At 40.3% G+C, this 20,253-nt stretch overlaps 1 protein-coding gene across 1 annotated transcript in view; it reads right to left on the bottom strand.

The window, feature by feature from the left end:
* Window positions 1-20,253, bottom strand: part of cenpe (centromere protein E) — a 50,610-nt gene that overhangs the window by 9,807 nt on the left and 20,550 nt on the right. The window contains exons 27-49 of the mRNA XM_074684803.1: window positions 20,022-20,189; window positions 19,780-19,929; window positions 19,170-19,382; window positions 18,631-18,864; window positions 18,144-18,377; window positions 15,067-15,288; window positions 14,890-14,982; window positions 14,699-14,782; window positions 14,473-14,589; window positions 14,264-14,380; window positions 13,934-14,167; window positions 13,477-13,689; window positions 12,182-12,265; window positions 11,957-12,073; window positions 11,748-11,864; window positions 11,418-11,651; window positions 11,252-11,326; window positions 9,604-9,684; window positions 9,384-9,506; window positions 9,100-9,279; window positions 8,799-9,008; window positions 7,586-7,798; window positions 4,394-4,597 (exon numbers count right to left, since the gene is read on the bottom strand). Of these exons, the coding sequence (XP_074540904.1) occupies window positions 4,394-4,597; window positions 7,586-7,798; window positions 8,799-9,008; window positions 9,100-9,279; window positions 9,384-9,506; window positions 9,604-9,684; window positions 11,252-11,326; window positions 11,418-11,651; window positions 11,748-11,864; window positions 11,957-12,073; window positions 12,182-12,265; window positions 13,477-13,689; window positions 13,934-14,167; window positions 14,264-14,380; window positions 14,473-14,589; window positions 14,699-14,782; window positions 14,890-14,982; window positions 15,067-15,288; window positions 18,144-18,377; window positions 18,631-18,864; window positions 19,170-19,382; window positions 19,780-19,929; window positions 20,022-20,189 (3,717 nt within the window). The remainder of the gene's footprint in view (window positions 1-4,393; window positions 4,598-7,585; window positions 7,799-8,798; window positions 9,009-9,099; window positions 9,280-9,383; window positions 9,507-9,603; window positions 9,685-11,251; window positions 11,327-11,417; window positions 11,652-11,747; window positions 11,865-11,956; window positions 12,074-12,181; window positions 12,266-13,476; window positions 13,690-13,933; window positions 14,168-14,263; window positions 14,381-14,472; window positions 14,590-14,698; window positions 14,783-14,889; window positions 14,983-15,066; window positions 15,289-18,143; window positions 18,378-18,630; window positions 18,865-19,169; window positions 19,383-19,779; window positions 19,930-20,021; window positions 20,190-20,253) is intronic.

Below are 20,253 nucleotides of genomic sequence, written 5' to 3'. Positions count from 1 at the left end.
CACACACACACACACACACACACACACACACACACACACACACACACAGGGCAGAAAGTATCACACTTTAACAGCATTTGACTTCCATTTCCCTGAGTCAGCTCCTTATTTTCCCAGATTTTTTTCTTTAAATTTAAATTCCTTCCTTTAATTCCTGAATTGATTCAGCCAGTCAAACTTTTAAATCCTATTTTAGATTACACTGATTCATGCTTCATCATCATTTTTTTTGTCAGAATTGCAAGCACCTTTACACCCTGATTTCAAAGGGAATGTGTTGGGAATAAACAGACTCCACCAGCTCTCCAATGGCAGTTGGTAAACAATGATCACCATGGCAACATCTGGCTTCAGATGGGCCTCAGCCTACAGGCTTACATGGTTAAAAAACTCACACACAGGACACACAGGATTACATTTTAACAGGGTTTAAGATAGCCGACTTACTTTTCCCCTCAGTCAGGTTATTATTTCCATCAATGTTCTTTGAAATTTGATACATTCCTTTAATTTTTGAATAGACGCAACCATTTAAACTTTAAATTTCTTCATCCATTCCATTTATTCGACCATTTATTTCCTTTCATCCAAGAGTTCATGGCAGGCTAATTCAGCATTCTGCATTAGCATTTCAGTGCAAGCTTTCCAGGAGTTCTTAAAACAATTTTCAGACATATCCTCATTCATTCATGTTCAGCATTCTGCATTAGCAGTTGAGCGCAAGCTTTTACAGGAGTTTTTAAAACAATTTTCAGACATATCCTCAGTCATTCATGATCAGCATTCTTCATCAGCAGTTGAGCACAAGCTTTTCAAGACTTCATTCAACCATTTTAAGACAAATCTTCAGTCATTCATGTTCAGCGTTCTGCATTAGCATTTCAGTGCAAGCCTTGCATGACTTCATTCAACCATTTTCAGACACATCTTCAGTCATTCATGTTCAGCTTCTGCTTTAGCATTTCAGCGCGAGTTATTTAAGACTTCATTCAGCCATTTTCAGACATATCTTCAGTCATTCATGTTCAGCATTCTGCATTAGCAGTTCAGCGCAAGCTGCTTCAGCATTCTGCATTCACAGCGCAATTTCTTCAGAAATTGCTTTTCTAGTTCATTCTGCAGTGGTTAATTTTCCTGTCGCTTCATTTGGCTCAGCAGCAGCCTTGAAGTGGAAATGTATAACACCTTGGTATGTATTTACAGTTATCTGCTGCAGAGAAAATCAAATGAAGCTGAGTGATTCTATAATTAGGGGAATGTTTCCGGTTTTGCTTTTTTGTTTCATATTCTATTTGATTGCAAATGATACACCTGGAATATACTTAATTTTTAATTCATTGGCTGGCAAGCTCTAATGAATTCTGAAACATGTAAGTAACAAAAAAAATTGGGGGGCATAATTTTGGCAACCGTCTTATGGACAAAAGTTGTGACTATTTTTCCAACATAAATCCATATAAGCGATTAAGCCTGTCACTGATTAATCCACATCGGCCAAAATGTAGCCATCATAAAAAATTTGGCTCCGTGGAGATTCTGTCACTCCTGTTCCTGTGTGTCTGTGTGTTGGGCTGCACACTGCCCGAGTGCCTGGCCCCTCCGTCCACCATTATCTAATGTAAGACTGTAGAATAACGTTTTAAGGTTGTGAAAGTTGCTTTTTTGTGAGATTAACAAGGATAAATGCTGCTGTTAATTCAAACGTCCATCATTATCTAATGTAAAACTATAATACGGCATTTTTCGGTTTACAGTTCGACTTTTTTTTCCTACTTACTGTGTTTACAGCTTGTTCTTATTTATCATTTGTTTACACTACAGTTCTTATGTTGACAGTTTTATAATTAAAGTTCCTTGTTTTAATTTTATAGTGTTCTGTCTCTGTCTTGAACTATATGGGTATTACAATAGTTTGTGTTCAAATACAGTATATATCCTGTGTATATCAATGAATTTAAGATATATGTCAGCCGATATATTGGATATTGGTCGATATATAGGATATCAGGAGTTTTTTGCCCCCAGTATCGGTATCGGCCCGGCCCCAAATATCCCACATCGGTCAAGCTCTAATCCATATTATACTGAATTTAGAGTTATTCAACATTTCAATGTCAGACTACACTCCCTAGAAATGTTCCTCATCATTTATATCACAGTTTGGACAAAATTTAAAAGAATTATGGCACAAAAATCACATGTAACAGGGTTGAAAACACACAGTAACACAGTTGACATTTTCTTCATGTCTTGGTTCTTGTGCTAACTGCAGACCTTGAACATATCACCACTTGACCTTCATCACCTCATATTTCCGCACATTTTCTTCACAGTTTTTTTTTTTCTTAACATTTATAGTAAGAACAGCAGAAAATGTCGGTAACACAGTTGACGAACAATTAAAGCGCCCATGTACAGACAATCATTCTGATGAAATATTGATGAGGAGGAGTTAAAATATGTAACACTTTCTTCATGGTTCCCACCAAAAAGGTTGGGACCTTAATTAATTTAAGTCATGTGACTTTGCAGCAAACCATTGCTAATTTATAGGCCTTTATTCAATGGGTAACACAGTCGACCCTGATTTCTCGGACACACAAAAAATGAATTATTTTATCCATATAGCTTATTAGGATAGTTTTAAAAACACATTTCATTTTTCATATTTTAATGATTATTTTAAACAAATAATGCTGGAAATAATATTTTAACATATAATCCAGTGTTAATTTTGAAGAGCAAACTTGTAGGGATGGGTGCTGAATTGGGTACTTTTATAGGTACCGACCAAATTCTGTCAAAAGTACCAGGTACAGATCAAGGTAAAATCAAAAGGTACCATGTTTAGGGATGGGTACCTTTCACGTTTCAAACGATACGGTACCAGTACCTGGTACCTAGCAATCGGTATTGGTACTCAGCGGTAACAATTTTTGGTACTTTTGTGTGTTTATGTGGTAAAAAATATCAGCTTTTTTACTAATGAAATTCAAATTCTTTTCAATTTGACGTATGTATTCTTTAACATATAACCTTGTAATGCTGTGTTTGTGTCTAATATGAAAAATCACCTACTCTTCCACTTCCTCACAGTCACAAGGATACATTTAGGTACCTAAACATGGTACCTTTTGAATTTACATGAATCGGTACCCGGTACTTTTGACAGAATTTGGTCGGTACCTATAAAATTACCAAATTCGGTACCCATCCCTAACCATGTTGTACCTAAATGCATCCTTGTGACTGTGAGGAAGTGGAAGAGTAGGTGATTGTCCATGCTGGACATGAACACAGCATTGCAAGGTTATATAGTGAAGAATAAATATGTTAAAATGATTTTTTTTTATTTTTCATTACTAAACAAATAGATATTTTTTACCACATAAACACAAAGAAGTACCAAAAACTTGGTACTGTTGAATACCGTTACTGATTGCCAGGTACCAGGCATCAGTACTGTATTGTTTCAAATGTGAAAGGTGCCCATCCCTACAAACATGACGTTTGAGAAATCGGACAGCACAAACACTGCAAAATCCAAAACACGATTTGCATTTTTAGCTTAATAAATGATGGAACCTGTTAATTTTCTGTTTTAATTAAAAGTGAAATATCACCCGTATGACCCACTGTAAAAATGGTCATTGCTTGAAATTAATACGTTGTAAATTGATGAGTATATCCAACAGACATGAAATGTACCTCTAATTCTAGAATCACTCAGCTATAAGAAAATGAACAGGAACAGTCCGCCACTTTTTGAAACTGGACTACAGATATACACAGACACTAGAAGTTGGATAAAAACTGTAACAATGTCTAAAACAGCTGCAGTGGCAGCAGAAGTGATAATCTCAGTCCATAGGGACTTGTGTTTGAAACTGAAGGGGCACTGGTTCAAGCCCCGGTTTGGATTGTGATTTCTTTTTTTTTTTGAGGTAGCTCTTCCATGGAGAGACTGTGGAAGCCATAAATGGACGTTCAGTCATAAAAAGAGGTCGTCTGAAGTAACAGTCTGCACCATCAGGAGACCAAGTTAGACGTCCAAAAATACATTAAAAGGACGTACTCTGAACGTCTCTTTGCACTGTGGGAGGGTTTAATCGTCAATATTTTTAGATGTTGCTTCACCTGGCAGAACGTTCCTGATTTGGGCTTTATGATACATCAGTGTATTTTGTAAAATGCATTAATGTGCATTTTACAGAAGTTGATATTATGACCTGTACAGAAAATTAATAAAGAATGTCTTAGGGCCATGATGGATTTATTTATGTTAATGATGGAGCTTCTGATTTAATTGTTTCATGGAGGAAAATACAAAGCTGAAATGACCAAAAAAATTCTATTGAAATAAATTGAAATAAATCAGTTAAAGCATACTTACTTTGACTTTCTCCTCAGTCTTCTGGAGCCTGATGACGAGTTGCTGGTTGTCCTCCAGCAGAGAGAGCTCTGTCTTCAGAGGAGCGCCCTCCAGTGGCTGCAGCAGAGTGGACCTCCTGCTTCTCTCCTCCCTGAGCTCATTGTCAGCCTGAGCCAGCAGCAGCTTCATCTCCTCATACAGACTGTTGTGGCCGTCAATGATTGGCTGCAGGACCCAGACAAGTGAAATCATAGAGTTATAAACAGTGGAAACACATCAGCAGCGTTTCTTTGAGACATATCTGCACGGTTACAGGAAGCAGACATCTTCAGGAAAAACATTTACGTTTTGTCAGATATAGAACAGACACTCTCTGAGCCTGACGTGGGCCCTGCTTTCCTGTATTTAGCTTTTTGGTATTTTGGAGTTTTGAATGAATAAAGCGGCTTTTTTTCATTACAACTAAATAGGGCTGAACAATTTATCCAATTTAAACCGACATTGCAATGTAATACAATGCAATTAAAAAAAAGTTTTAAAGTGCATTTAAAAAGGGAAATCCAGATGGTGACATGTTTCAGTGGTTGACCCAGAGATTTGGTCTTATTTACATTTCTACACTTTATTCAGTGTGAGATTCATAAAAGAGAGGATTCATTTTTATTTTTTTATACTATTGCTGAGACTAGGCCTGTTGTTCTGAGCTGCTTTGTCCCCTTCTCTGATTTTATTCAAGGAAATTAATGACAATTTTATTACATGTCTACAAGGCTTAAAGTAGGGCTGGAGGTAAACGATTATTTTTAAAACGATTAATCCGCCAATTATGTTATCGATTAGTCGACTAATCTAACGATGAATTGAATGATGAGAGTAACAATTACTTTTCTGTTGTTCAATTATTTCAAAACCATAACGTATCCCAAATAAATGCCAAAACAATTTCTCTCATAACAGAGCTAATTAAAAAACACTGTTTTGCACAGCAAAGTGCAAAATATAGAATAAAATTATAAAAAATAAAAAGGCCAGTCTGTTTACTCTTACAGTCCAACAGGGCTGCAACTAACGATTATTTTTAAAGTCGACTAATCTATCGATTATTTTTTTGATGAGTCGATTAATCACGGTTATTTTGTGTTTCAACCTAATTTGGCCTTTAAAAGGTGCAGACCTTTAAAATTCAACCTGTGTGTTGCATTTTCACTGCATTTACCCAGAGTTAGGTTCTCTCCTCTGATTGGTCAGCCCTGTGTCATGTTTGTTTGTTTGTTTATTTTTATTTCATTCATGATGACATTAAAAAATATAAGTAGCCTACTATACAAAATAATTAAATAAATCTCAAAATGAATGAAGCAGGTAACAGGGAAATGAAGTTGTTGTTCGCAGTGTTGGACAGACCGCTTATTAGTGACTATGGGCTTGTTTTCTAATGTTTATTTGCTTATTGGAGCTTGCTTTTGCTCTCTGTATGATCTCGTCTGACTCTCTCCCAGCTCTCCATGACAATTTCGATTTCGTTTCTCTACATGCGCTATTTGGCTCATGCACACTCCGCCCCTCCTCCTCCCCGCTGAGTGTTACCGGTGCAGTGTGAGCTTGAGAGTGAGAGCTCCATCGGATAAATGTCCTTTCTTTTCAAAAGTTAGGGGAGTTTTGGCACTAGTTTGTGACTCAGATCCTGAGAAACTGTCTGTAACAGAGAGTGAAGGAGACTCTCTAAATCACGTTATCAGACGCTAAACACCGGGAGCTGTCAGGCTGTCCAAGCCGGAGATGCAGAGCCTCCGTCAGCGCACAGCGCTCTGTGGGAGTGGAGCATTTTCCTCATCAATATTCCTCACGTATGAACTTAGTGATTTTTTCCCATAAAAGTATCCAATAACACAGCACCTCATGCTGTGAACTGAAGTTACAAATGAGTATTACCCCCTGGTATTTGATTTCACCATGTGACAACGACATTAAAAACAATAATACGACGCGTTGACTATTAAAATTAATTTTTATCGTCGACTAATTGATTATGTCGACTAATAGCTGCAGCCCTAGCTTAAAGTGAAATTAATCAGTCAATATTTCATTTGGTTGTAATAGTTTACTAAAGATATATTATTTGCGTCAATTCGTGCATTATTTCATCTAATTTCATCATAACATGTAGGCCTGGCCTACAGGAAAGAATTTTTTATGTGTTACAGTATCCTTTGTTGTGTTGGCTATACTATAGAATGACTTGAGCTTGTGTTTAGTGAATAATGCAGAAGATAAACGTTCCTCCCAAAAATCGCATGCTAAATCACAATTGCAATATTAATCCAAAAAAATTGCAATAAGATTGATATTTTTCAAATCCATTTAGCCCTGCAAATAAATCAATTTTTTTATTCAGCTTGTAGGGTCAATTACTAAGTAATTCATAGTTTCTAGCAAAAGTCATGTGGGTTGTTAAAGATGACCTACCAGATTTTACAGAGAATGCCTGCAGTTTTTTTTTTTACTTTAAAAAGTAAAACAGCTGGATTTAACTGCTGTTTGTTACATGTCCACAATACAGCAGAAAAAGAGACAGAAACTACACTTTTAAATGCAAAATGACAACATGTCTAAAAGAAAAAGTATAGATAAGGAGTGGGAGCAAAAATCAAAAGATAATATATCAGGATGTTTTGTTTGACGATATCAAAAATGTGATTCTATGTCAATTTTTTTTCCAAGTTCAAATTCTTCATTTCAGTCTTTGTTTATAAAATGGATTGGAAAACAGTTTCCACTTTTCTCCAGCAGAGGGTGAAATGTTTCTCTGTGACTCATGTGATGTGCATTTTATGGGAAAAAATGGCTCCTGCTATAGTCTGTAGACATTATCATCATCATTTTACTTTTTCAGGTGGTCTGGTGTTAAAAAAGCAAACCAAAAATCGCAAAAGTCATAAATATCCAAGAATCACAGATTAAATCAAATTGGAACCCCAAAAAATCGTGATAGAACCACATCGTGAGAACAGCATATCGTTGTTTCTGTTCTTATCTTCATCAAATTGATTCTCCTTATCTAACCTCATGTTTTTTTTTATTTTTGTGGCTCATCTGGTTACATGTCATTACCACTGTCACCCTGCAGACTCCGCTCTCCTGTTGCCTTTTCACATCCAGATAAAAACCTTGTCTCTCTTAAATGTGCATATTAAGCTCTTTTTTTTTTTTTACCTGCAGAGTGGTCTTGCTGCTGCGGATGAATGCAGACAAGCGGTCCATCTCGGGGTTCAGGATGCTGTTGAACCCGCTGTAGTTCTTTGGGTTGTCGTTGTAGGTCGCCTCCAGCTGATTGGAGAACCTCTCTCTCCCGTTGCAGTTTGTCTTCATCTCATCGTAGCAGAGCTCAAAACTTTCCCGAAGCCTCTCCCAAACGTTCCACATTTTCTACAAAACAGTAATGATCAAATGTTACTCACTGCTCCTCTGCGGGGTTTACACGAGAAAGTGCCAACCAGACTTTTTTACTCTCATTCTGATCAGTGTATGGTGATAACTAATGTCTTCTTCAGTAAGAGCTCTAGGTTTGTTTTTGCCTGACCTTTGTTCGTGAAGCTCCTTAAAGGATAAGTTTGGTTAATACAGCTTTTACATTGTTTATGGAATGAAGTAGAACAAAATACTCGCCCAGAAGGCTTTCCTGATCCAAGCAGTGCTTTGGGAGATATTTAGATCCAAAATCGTGCAGCGGACGTCCGTATAATGGGATCCATCGGGACATAGACAGCGCCGCTCCTAAAACTGCATTAATCGTCCAAAAACTCATGTTTTTCACCAGTATTCCATCATGGTCTGCTCCGGGTTAGTGCTCTGCTGCAGTCTGTGTCACTCCAGACAGCGCTGTGTGGCTGTACTGACCCCTGAACTGAGAAAAGACTTTGTTTACGATTGCCCCTCCGCGCATGCGCAGTGCGGCTCACTGTTTCAGGGGAAGACGGCAGGCTACATGACGACGTGCGGAGGGGCAATCGTAAACAAAGTCTTCATCAGTTCAGAGGTCAGCACAGCCACACAGCGCTGTCTGGAGTGCAGCAGAGGACTAACCCCGAGCGGATAACGATGGAATATTGGTGAAAAACATGAGTTTTTGGACGATTAATGCAGGTTTAGGAGCGACGCTGTCTATGCCCTGATGGATCCCATTATCCGGACGTCCACTCCACGATTTTGGATTTAAATATCTCCCGAAGCACTGCTTGGATCAGGAAAGCCTTCTGGGTGAGTATTTTGTTCTACTTCATTCTATAAACAATGTAAAAGCTGTATTAACCGAACTTAGCCTTTAAATGTAAGGTATGTTAGTCTGTTATCCAGTTATTACAGGTTCAAGGTTCAGAAAAGAACTGGAACTTTCTTCAAAGTATAAACGGCAGAGCATCCAGCTGACCTGCAGGTAGAGGCTCCTCTTGTCCAGCAGCTCCGTCAGTCTCTGCTCCCACAGCGAGGTGAAGTCCTGGTCCTTCACGGAGAAGTTTGGCGCCTGAGCTCTACACAGCAGCACATCCTGCAGCCGTCTCTCCTCATAAACATCCAGATCTTTCTGCACCACCTGCTCAAACAGGGTCTTGTAGTCCAGCGCCTTGGCCTGCAGGTAGTCCTGGGAAAACAAACATCGAGAGTTCTTGGGTTAAAGCTTCAATTTCCCCATCGCTTGTGAAAATTAAAGTAAGAATATAATTTCTATTTACAACAAATTTCCCAAGAGTCTCCACAGCCTGACGCGTGAGCTGAAGAACCCCTCTGTATTTGCTCCTAGTGGGTTCTGGAAGGCAGAACTTGTCGGCGTTGAAGCTCTGCTTTTTGAGCATTGCTTCAGTGTTGCTCTCTGAACACATGTTGCTCCAGCGCTGGAAATGGTTGAAGAACTCCTGCAGTGACACAAGAGTAGCGTTTTTTTTTTTTTTTTTTTAAATTTAATCAGAATCAGTCAGATCCCAGGTGTTGTTTCGTAAAAAGATGATGCTGAAATTACCTGAAGGTCGGTGGTTGAGACTTGCAGACGGGATGTTGCAGACTCTTTCAGCCTGCTGCTCTGATCCAAATGGCTCAGCTGCTCTTTGAGGGAGGAGATGGTTTTGTTTGCGTCACTAAGCAACTGAAAGAGAAGCAGAGAAAATACATTTGAAGTTGCAATAGAAGAGAGGAAGGATCTCAAACTGGATAAATAAACTCTGAGCCCAGTAGCAACAAACCTGCTGTGAAGAGTCGGCCTCAGCCTCAGCATTAGTTTGTTTCTCTCTGGACCCCCGAAGCTTTCCCTCGAGCTGCTGCACCTGAGGACAAAAACACAGATGTTGAGAGCTGAGCAGCTGAACAGGCTGGTAGTTTCTGAGGTATAACTAACGACTACATGTACATATTCTAAATAACTACTTCAGGTAAACCACTCTGTCAGTGATCCCTGTGAAGCACATCTTTGAATTAATAAGAAGTCTAAAATGATGTTTTAAAATCACAGGTCATCACTTACTGCCTGCTATTTCAGTCTTCAGTTACCCTCAATCAAACCAAACAAACTAGAGAGGGGGCATTCTGTTTTCTCATACTTTAAACATGGATATAAAAAACGCTGAATGTTCAAACTAAACCTCTACATTTAAGTTGAAGAAATCCCTGAATCTGTCAGTAAACTGATTAAAATCCTCTGTCAAAAAACTGGTACAAGATTTTCATGTGACTTGCCCGGAAGATGAGGTCATCACAAAAAGCCCCGTTTCCACCAAGCAAAACATGAGACAGTAAAGAAAGAGCACAGATGGAAGACATCCAGCAATTGGTCTTCTTTGTGTTTGCCTTGTGGCTCTTTGTTACAAAACACAATCAGGTTTTGTTTCAGAGAAGTCTGTGTGCCACCAAGAGAAATGCAGTCGTCGTCACACGGTAAGAGAAGATTATTTTGACCAATCAATGGTCTGCGGTGTTGTAACCCCACCTTCTGGGATTGGATCAGTTTAGTCTAGCACCCCTACAGAAGGGTCCCAAAAAGTGGGACAGCCATACTTGCCAACCTCAGAATTCGGTAGATTTAAAAAAAAAAAAAAGAAAAAAAAAAGAAAAAAGGGTTGTGTGTGTGTGTCCATATCGATGTGTTGTGATATTCGTTCGGTCACTGTGTTTAATCCAAAAGTCAGATCTACAAAATGTGCACGTAGCATATCCCACTCCCTTCGCGCCGTCCCGGAATTCTCTTTTCCACTCATTCTGGAATTTACACAAGTACTTTCTCTTCTTCCTCATTTCTTCTTCTGCTTATTCTTCTTTTTCTGTTCTATTCGCCGCGCTTGACTTCGAGCCCAGGTGTAACCTTTATAAATGTTGGGCCGGAAACGGTGCCCAGTTGGAAGAGAAGGATGGTGTAGCAATATTGTTGTCCGGGTGGAAATCGGGAGAAATTCGTGAGAATTGTGGACCCAGGAGATTTTCGGGAGGGGCACTGAAATTCGAGACTCTCCCGGGAAAATCAGGAGGGTTGGCATGTATGGGGACAGCTTGTCTCTGTAAATTGGGGATCTGTCCCAGGATTAGTCATCGGAAATGCCATAAAATGCATGCCATGCTGAGATGAACCAAACTGAAGCGCTTGGTAGAAAGGGGGCTAGAAGGATCCCCGGACTGGTTCACAACATTTGGTGGCGTGGGCCTCCAACACCAAAGTCTCCCATAGCTCTTTTTTTTTTTTTTTTTTTTTTTTCAAATCTTAAGGTTTTGTTATCAAACCAGAACTTGGCAACCAACTCCCTGCTACTATTCTTAAAGCTGAGATCAACATCTGCAACAGTAAATGAAATTAGAAGCAGATAACTTTGTATTTCACTCTGACTCTACAGAATCTGGACGTACGTGGTGTTGCAGCTCCGCCTCCCTCTCTCCTCTCTCCTCCTCCTGATGGCTCAGCTTCTTCCGAAGGGATGAGATCTGCAGACAGGAGAAAAACCAGTCACCCAACTGAAATATTACCTTTACAAACTGTGACTGAGACAAGCAGTAGTTTAGTAAATGCAGAAACCTCAGCCTGCAGAGTGTCCTCTCTGTCCTCCATGTCCTGTGACAGCTGCTGCTTGTCCTGCCTCAGAGCCTCCAGAGTCTGCAGCAGCTGATCTCTGTCCTCAGTCAGAGACGTCACTCTGTGCCGCAGATCCTCCACCTCCTCTGAGGAGCTCTGACAGCTCCTCTCCTTCTCCACCAGCAGGGCTTCTCTCTCTGATTGGACGACCTCCAGCTGCTCTGACAGACTCTTCATCTGTTTGAATGGAGAGATGGTCAACCAGCAGTCATCAAACTCTGACTCTGAAGGAGCTACAAGTTTAAAACTTCTTTAATCTGAGTTATTGTTCACCTGTTGCTTCAAGTCTGATTCTTTCTGCTCACAGATGTTAATCTGATCCATGTGGTTTTGTTTCTGCTGCTGCAGCTTCTCTTCAGCTGAACACAGACGACCTTCAGTCTCTACAAGCTAAAAACAAGAAAAGGTTAGAGGAGTTTGAATCCTTTTGTAAAGAAACATTTGAAAGTCTGATTTCAGTGTCACATGCTGAGAGTTCAAACCTGTTGTTCCAGTTGAGTTTGTCTCTCCTGACTCTGTCTTTCTATCTCCATCTTTACTTGTTTCTGCTCCTCGATCTGTAGAAGAAGTGTGTCCAGCACGTTCTGAGTCTCTGCAGTCTGAAACAAAAACAAAAGGTGAACATTTTCCTGTCACATTTTTCTTCATGATCTATCTTTTTTTTAATCTGAGAGTGGAGGCTTTAATGCATAAAAAAATCCTCTGACCTGTGCCTTGTTTCTGTGCAGATCCTCTTCCAGACGACTCTTCTCCTCTCTGACGGCCTCAAGTTCTGCTTGAAGCTGTTGAATCTGTGGAGTTAAAGAAACATTTGTAATCTTAATCACTTCTTGTATTTTGATTTTCCTTCATTAATGTTACATTAAGGAAAAGTGCACAGAAGAGGACAGGGCACATAGTTTGAACACTTTAACCGTGCAAATACACGTCTTTCAGTTGTAACAAAGCCTGCATCCTGAGCTAGCACTGACTGGTAAATGCCAGTTATCAAGTTTCAGTCTCATCCAGAATCAGAAAGTTAGACTGGATATCAGAAACAAAGAGCCAATCCACAGGACAGATCTATTTAACTCAACTCTGGGATCTTCTGCTTTTACAACGACCATGTGAGTTTTGTGCTCAAATGGTTTGGCTCTGACGACTTGCAACATGTTCAAGTCAACCTCCTCACTTTTTCACCAAAAACGGCATAAAAAAAAAAAATTCAAAGATGCACAAAATAAAATAACGTTTAGAGAACAATCAAAAGGTCTGAATTTTAGTGTGTGAATGTGGGTACTCCACACAAAATATTCAGTTTCTGCAAGTCTGGCTCTGATAATGTGAGACATGTACAATAGCTCTGTATAACTAACAGCGAGGTTTTGTGACGCTTGGCTGAAAACTCATCCGTCTGGATCAGTGCGTCTCCTCACACGCTCTGTGCATCAGGGTACAGGAGGCTGCTGTTGTTAGGAGATTATTCATCTTAACGCAGCAAACTTTATTTAACATAAGTCACGTTTGATCAAACCTACAGAAAGGCTGCGTTAGACCACCTGTCGGCATTCGATTCAAATCGCAATTCTTCAATATTGTTAATTTTTGCGTTTTTTAGTTTGCATTTTTTAACATCAGACTGACTGTGTGAAAAAATTAAATTATAATCTTTTCAACAGACTATATCAGGAGTCATTTTTTCACATAAAATGCACATTAGTGAGTCAGAGAGAAAAATTTCACCCTCTGCTGGAGAAAAGTGGAAACTTTTTTCCAATCCAGTTTATAAACAAAGACTGAAATGAAGAATTTGAATTTGAAAAAGGAAAAAAAAACATTTTTTTTTTTACAAAGAATCTTGATTTTGATATCATCAAACAAAAAATCCTGATCCATCAATTTTCATTATTTTTCTCCCACCCCTAAATGTGTGAAAACAAAGTATCCTTTTCTTTTGGCTTAAAAAAAAACAAAAAAAAACAGAACAATGTGACTCCTGGCAGTGAAGCTGTGTGTGTCAAACCTCAGCCTGCAGAGTGTCGTGTCTGTCCTCCATGTCCTGTGTGAGCTGCTGCTTGTCCTGCCTCAGAGCCTCCAGAGTCTGCAGCAGCTGATCTCTGTCCTCAGTCAGAGACGTCACTCTGTGCTGCAGATCCTCCACCTCCTCTGAGGAGCTCTGACAGCTTCTCTTCTTCTCTGATTCAGCATGCTGCAGCTGCTCAGTCAGTGTCCTCACCTGTTGAAGAAAAGTTATTTTTCCTCAGCGGTTTAAGTTGCCCTTGTAATATAAGGAGCTTCCCTTAGGCACAAATAAACTTCAGGATACCTGATGGACGTTTTCATAAAGATTAAAATGGAGCTGCTGGAAACAACATTTACATGTGTGAGTCTGCCCAGGCTCAGAATTTAACTCACAAAGAACGTTAGCTTTAGCATTTCTTCTGAAAACCTGATTAAGTGTAAAACTATGTGTGTCAAACCTCAGCCTGCAGAGTGTCGTGTCTGTCCTCCATGTCCTGTGTGAGCTGCTGCTTGTCCTGCCTCAGAGCCTCCAGAGTCTGCAGCAGCTGATCTCTGTCCTCAGTCAGAGACGTCACTCTGTGCTGCAGATCCTCCACCTCCTCTGAGGAGCTCTGACAGCTCCTCTCCTTCTCCACCAGCAGGGTGTCCCTCTCTGATTGGACGACCTCCAGCTGCTCTGACAGACTCTTCATCTGTTTGAATGGAGAGATGTTCAACCAGAAGTCAATAAACTCTGACTCTGAAGGAGCTACAAGTTTAAAACTTCTTTAATCTGAGTTATTGTTCACCTGTTGCTTCAAGTCTGATTCTTTCTGCTCACAGACGTTCATCTGATCTACATGGTTTTGTTTTTGCTGCTGCAGCTCCTCTTCAGCTGTACACAGACGACCTTCAGTCTCTACAAGCTGAAAACAAGAAAAGGTTAGAGGAGTTTGAATCCTTTGGTAAAGAAACATCAAAAAGTCTGATTTCAGTGACACATGCTGAGAGTTCAAACCTGTTGTTCCAGTTGAGTTTGTCTCTCCTGACTCTGTCTTTCCATCTCCATCTTTACTTGTTTCTGCTCCTCGATCTGTAGAAGAAGTGTGTCCAGCACGTTCTGAGTCTCTGCAGTCTGAAACAAAAACAAAGGTGAACATTTTCCTGTCACATTTTTCTTCATGATCTATCTTTTTTTTAAAACTGAGAGTGGAGGCTTTAATGCATTAAAAAAATCCTCTGACCTGCTCCTTGTTTCTGTGCAGATCCTCTTCCAGACGACTCCTCTGCTCTCTGACGGCCTCCAGTCCAGCTTGAAGCTCTTGATTCTGTGAAGTTAAAGAAACATTTGAAATCAATAATGTTTCTCTTCTGTTTGAAATCAGCATTCATTTTTTTAATTGATAAATTAATATGACTTAATGTGTTAGAGAACCATATGCTTAAGTTGTAACACTCTCTCTTCTTGATCCAGCTGCTCTAAATGCTGAGTTACCGACAGGCGACACTCGCTGTAAGATAAACCATCCTGAAACAGAACAATAACTCATCAGTCATCCCTTCTTTCTGAGCAAACATGAACAGCTTCTCAGAAAAACCTCAGTAAATGTACCATCTCCATCATCTCCTCTGTGTCCTGTGTGAGCAGCTGCTTGTCCTGCCTCAGAGCCTCCAGAGTCTGAAGCAGATGATCTCTGTCCTCAGTCAGAATTGTCACAATGTGCTGCAGTTTTTCCACCTCCTTTGAGGAGCTCTGACAGCTCCTCTCCTTCTCCACCAGCAAGACATCCCTCTCTGATTCAGCACGCTGCAGCTGCTCAGTCAGTGTCCTCACCTGTTGGTGGAAAAATGTGTGTTTCTTCAAATGTTTAAGTGGTCTGCAGGATTTTCCTAAAAAAATAAAATGTCAACTGTTACAGGAATTTTCATGCTGAATCGTCTTCTCCAAGCTTCTCTACATGTGTGTCTGTGTCTGCCTTAACCCCCTCCTCTGCCTGAATGTTGATGTTTTTGTTGTTTTAGGGCTGCACGATATGGCCAAAATCCAATGTCTTGATATTTGTAGGCAATATCTTGATACAGGATATAAATCTTGATATTCTTATTTCTCCTCTAAACCACTTTATTAATGTTAAATCGAACCTTTTGATGCATAAAATGACATCAGTATAATGATTCAAGCAGGCCTTTTAGTTGAATTTTTAAAAATTGAATGCAAAAAGGGGAAAATCTCAATCAGGTAAAGTTTAACAAACCTTATATTTTCAACCATATTTATGCAGTTACGTATTTGTAGGTCCAGTAAAATAATTCGTTCAGATTTATTCAACTGACTGATTATATATTATATTATATTATATTATAATACACTTCGCAAATATCATGAACTAAAGTTGGAGATAATATTACTTTTATTTCCATAAAGCAGCTACCTGGATAATGTTGGTCATGTTGAAAGGACTCTAGTGATTTCTGTCTTTGAGCCTGGGGTCCAGTTGAATTGTATTGCATTTGGGTTAGGGCTTCTGCTAATATCCCAGTTTGAAGTATTTTGGTATAAAGTGGTAAAATAGCATCAAACTCATCTGCCATCATATTTCAAGCAGTGCACAGCTGATTGCCTTGACTGAACAGCTCTCGGGGGGGGGCAGAGTGCGCAGAAAAGTGAAAGCCAATATTCTTATGAATGCCGCGTTTGTTTCTCGTTGTGGAGAGCTGGGAGAGAATCAGGGATCATACAGGCAGCAAAGAAAACCCAAACAAACAACCACACTAGGGATGCACGATACTGGATTTTTGCCGATATCCGATACGCCGATATATCCAAACCCCTTTTGGCCGATACCGATAATCACAAGTTTGTTTGTTTTTTTCACTGTAAAGAAAGCTAAGTCTATCCTGTACTGGAATTTATATGTTACTCTTACTGTGACGGTCTTATTTGTTTAAGAAACACACATAAAACAAGACAAAAACATTTGATTTCACCATAAATAAGAAATGTATTATTTTTTCAAACTCAAGACATTCAGTATTGAAATAGAGAAAAATAATTTCTTTAGATCACTTGAACTTTAAATGTACAATGCATTTTTAAACATAACCAAGTTGCATTTGATTATTTTAGAGCTACTGTAACAACCTGGTGACAGACACAGAGCTCTGCAGTGCAAATAAATGAAGTGCTACATTTTATTTAAGGAGCTTATTTTTCAGATGGAAAATAATAATAATCCTAACTGAATAGCACCTTATCGACTGTGCATATCGGCAGAAATTTTCATATCAGTCGATACCAATAAATGTGTTTTTAAGCTTTTATCAGCCGATACCGATATTGTGCCGATAATATCGTGCATCCTTGAACTACACAATAGAAAACAAGCCCCGGGAACCCACAACTCGTAATACCAAAACGCGCATGCGCAGGAGAATTTTTCTGTGTGTGCGAGGGGAGCCTGGTGCTCGCTGTGATAGGAGCACCAGCTGAGCAGCAGAGAGTGAAATGAGTGAATCACCAAAGAGATTCACTTTCTGACGTTTGAAGACATTTAGGTTGCCGTTTATACTCGATGATTGCGATATAGTCATTTTACACATCTCACGTGCAAAAACCCACGATACATCAAGTATATTCCATATATCCCCCAGCCCTATGCTGTATTAGGACGTTTCTGGATGGAGAGTTAGTGTTGCTACATCAATGAATCATAGTGTGCCCAGTGGACAAGTGACTTTGTATGTTGATGATTGTAAGTTGAAGAGGCTATTGTGACGGGCTTCGATAGTGGATGCAGCACAGAGAAAGAAAAACATGGCCAAATTGAAATGAAATGCCAAACAGAAAGTTTTTTGGTGCTGCTCCCTGATCGTGGAGCAATCTTCCCCTGCACATGAGAGAGGCCCCCTCACTGTCAACTTTTAAAACATGTCTTAAAACCCATTTCTATTCTTTGGCTTTTAACTCCAGCAAGACTTAGCTTCTTTGTCTGATCTCATTCACTTTTACTTGATTTTGAAAGGTTTTAATATGTTTTCTTTATGTGCGTCTGTTTTTCTTGTCTATTTTTAATCTTTTTTGTTTCACCTACCTGAACAGCACTTTAACAGCTGTTGCTGATTTTAAAAGTGCTTTACAAAAAAAGTTGGTATAGTATGAACAAGGGTGGCACTTGACTCAACTTTCACTCACTTGGAGAGCAGCACAGGACGAAGGGCGATGCCAGTATGAAATACCCGTGATTGGCTTGTGCTAGCATACCAAGTTAGGTGCACGGCTCTCAAGTATCTCCCATCCATAAATGCTAAGCTACAGGTGGTTGCTAAGTTAGCAAGTGTGTTCACAGTTGGAGGCTGAGGGTGTGCACTGCTGCCGGCACTGATCCAAGGAGGAGAAGCCCAGATTAAATGTTGTGATTACTAACAAGTGACCAAAATTCCTGCAGACCCTACCTTCAGTATAAAAAAAACTTCTCCCAGGTACTCGTAAAGTTTAGTAGCGTTAAGAGATTTTTTTGGACTGGACTGGACTGAAGCTGCTAAAAGCCACATAAATATGTGTCAACCTGCCCAGGCTCATGATTTCACCCACAAAGCATGAAAGGTTGTACTGACTGAGAAAGATACACAAATGTTTACATAATTTATCCCATGAAATCAGGGTGAGATGTTTAGTCTATTGTGTCAAACCTCAGCCTGCAGAGTGTCCTCTCTGTCCTCCATGTCCTGTGTGAGCTGCTGCTTGTCCTGCCTCAGAGCCTCCAGAGTCTGCAGCAGCTGATCTCTGTCCTCAGTCAGAGACGTCACTCTGTGCTGCAGATCCTCCACCTCTTCTGAGGAGCTCTGACAGCTCCTCTCCTTCTCCACCAGCAGGATGTCCCTCTCTGATTCAGCACGCTGCAGCTGCTCAGTCAGTGTCCTCACCTGTTGAAAAAAAGTTGCTTTGCTTTAGCTGTTGACATCGCAACTTTAATGTAAGAACTTCTCTCAGGCACTCATAAATTCAGGAGCACTGAGTGATGTTTCCATATAGAATGGACTGGATCTGCTGGAAACAACATTTACATGTGTCAGTCTGCCCAGGCTCAGGATTTTACCCACTGAGCTTTAAAGAATATTGTTACTTAGAAAAAACACTTTGGGTTGCTTATTGAGTTTAAACCTGTGTGTGTCAAACCTCAGCCTGCAGAGTGTCGTGTCTGTCCTCCATGTCCTGTGAGAGCTGCTTCTTCTCCTGCCTCAGAGCCTCCAGAGTCTGCAGCAGCTGATCTCTGTCCTCAGTCAGAGACGTCACTCTGTGCTGAAGATCCTCCACCTCCTCTGAGGAGCTCTGACAGCTCCTCTCCTTCTCCACCAGCAGGACGTCCCTCTCTGATTCAGCACGCTGCAGCTGCTCAGTCAGTGTCCTCACCTGTTGAAGGAAGAGCTGTTTTTCTTTAGCTGTTGACATCGCACCTTTTAAAGTAAGAAACTTCTCTCAGGCACTCATACTTGGCAGAGCACTGATTGATGTTTTCATAGAAAATTGACTAGAGCTGCTGGAAACAACATTTACATGTGTCAGTCTGCCCAGGCTCAGGACTTCACCCACAGAGCTTTGAGGAATGTTGTTACTCAGATCAAACACTTTGGGTTGCATAAATAATCCCATGATAGTAAATTGAGTTGTTTTTCCTTCTTTTAGAATGACTGAGTGTAAACTTGTGTGCGTCAAACCTCAGCCTGCAGAGTGTCCTCTCTGTCCTCCATGTCCTGTGTGAGCTGCTGCTTGTCCTGCCTCAGAGCCTCCAGAGTCTGCAGCAGCTGATCTCTGTCCTCAGTCAGAGACGTCACTCTGTGCTGCAGATCCTCCACCTCCTCTGAGGAGCTCTGACAGCTTCTCTTCTTCTCTGATTCAGCACGCTGCAGCTGCTCAGTCAGGCTCTGAATCTGTGGGGACGCAAAACGTTTCACAACACTGACACATATCTTTGTCTGAAATTAGCTGCTGAAAATGATTCCGTGTTCCTCAGATGAATGAGATGTTATAGGAAACTGAAAAATAGGTGGATTTTTCTAAAACAAACACCTTTTACATCTTTTTTCTGCTTTTAGGTGGAATAAAGCTTAGCCTGCAAAAGTGACTAGAAAAGCTAATGTAGTGTTGAGGAAACCTTTTAAAATTATTTTCATACACATTTTGAACAGTTTTGGAACCATTATTGGCCTCAATGAGAACAAAAGTGTCCTTGCTGCACATTAAACTCTGTCCACTGTTTAGGTTTAAGGAAGCACAGAGATTTAAACTTTCTCACGCTGTTGTCCTGAGGTTTTCAGAAGCTCTTACTCGTGTCTGCAGCTCCTCCAGCTGTGCACTGGTCTCAGGCTGAGGAACGTCCTGTGTGGACGTCTGCGCAGCCTTCAGCTGTTTGATCAGATCCTTCTGCTCGCTGTTCTTCTCCAGAGCCGCCCTCAGCTCCTCCTGATTCTCAATCATCTGATTGGTGAAGAAAAATACATTTCCATGTTTTAGACAATGGACTGCAGAGACAGAGGATGGTTACCCTTTTCGTTTATATGTCGACTCACCAGCTCTACGTTTTCCTGCAGGTCCATCTTGAGCTGATCCCTCTCTGCAGTGAGAGACGACATATCAGACAGCAGCTTCTCCGCCTCCTCTGCAGAGCTCTGAGCGCTGGTCTGTAGAGTCTCCTTCTCCTCTCGGACGTGCTGAAGCTCCTCTGTCAGACTTTGAATCTTTTAAGATGACAAACAAGTAGTTTACACTCTTGCGGGAAGAGGTAGGGTCAGAAGTATAAAG

This window comes from Halichoeres trimaculatus, unplaced genomic scaffold (assembly GCF_033239565.1).
Source record: "Halichoeres trimaculatus isolate MK-OKI-2021-1 unplaced genomic scaffold, fHalTri1.1 fHalTri1_scaffold_13, whole genome shotgun sequence".
Lineage (NCBI taxonomy): Eukaryota > Metazoa > Chordata > Actinopteri > Labriformes > Labridae > Halichoeres > Halichoeres trimaculatus.
This window is presented reverse-complemented; position numbering and strand designations above follow the sequence as displayed.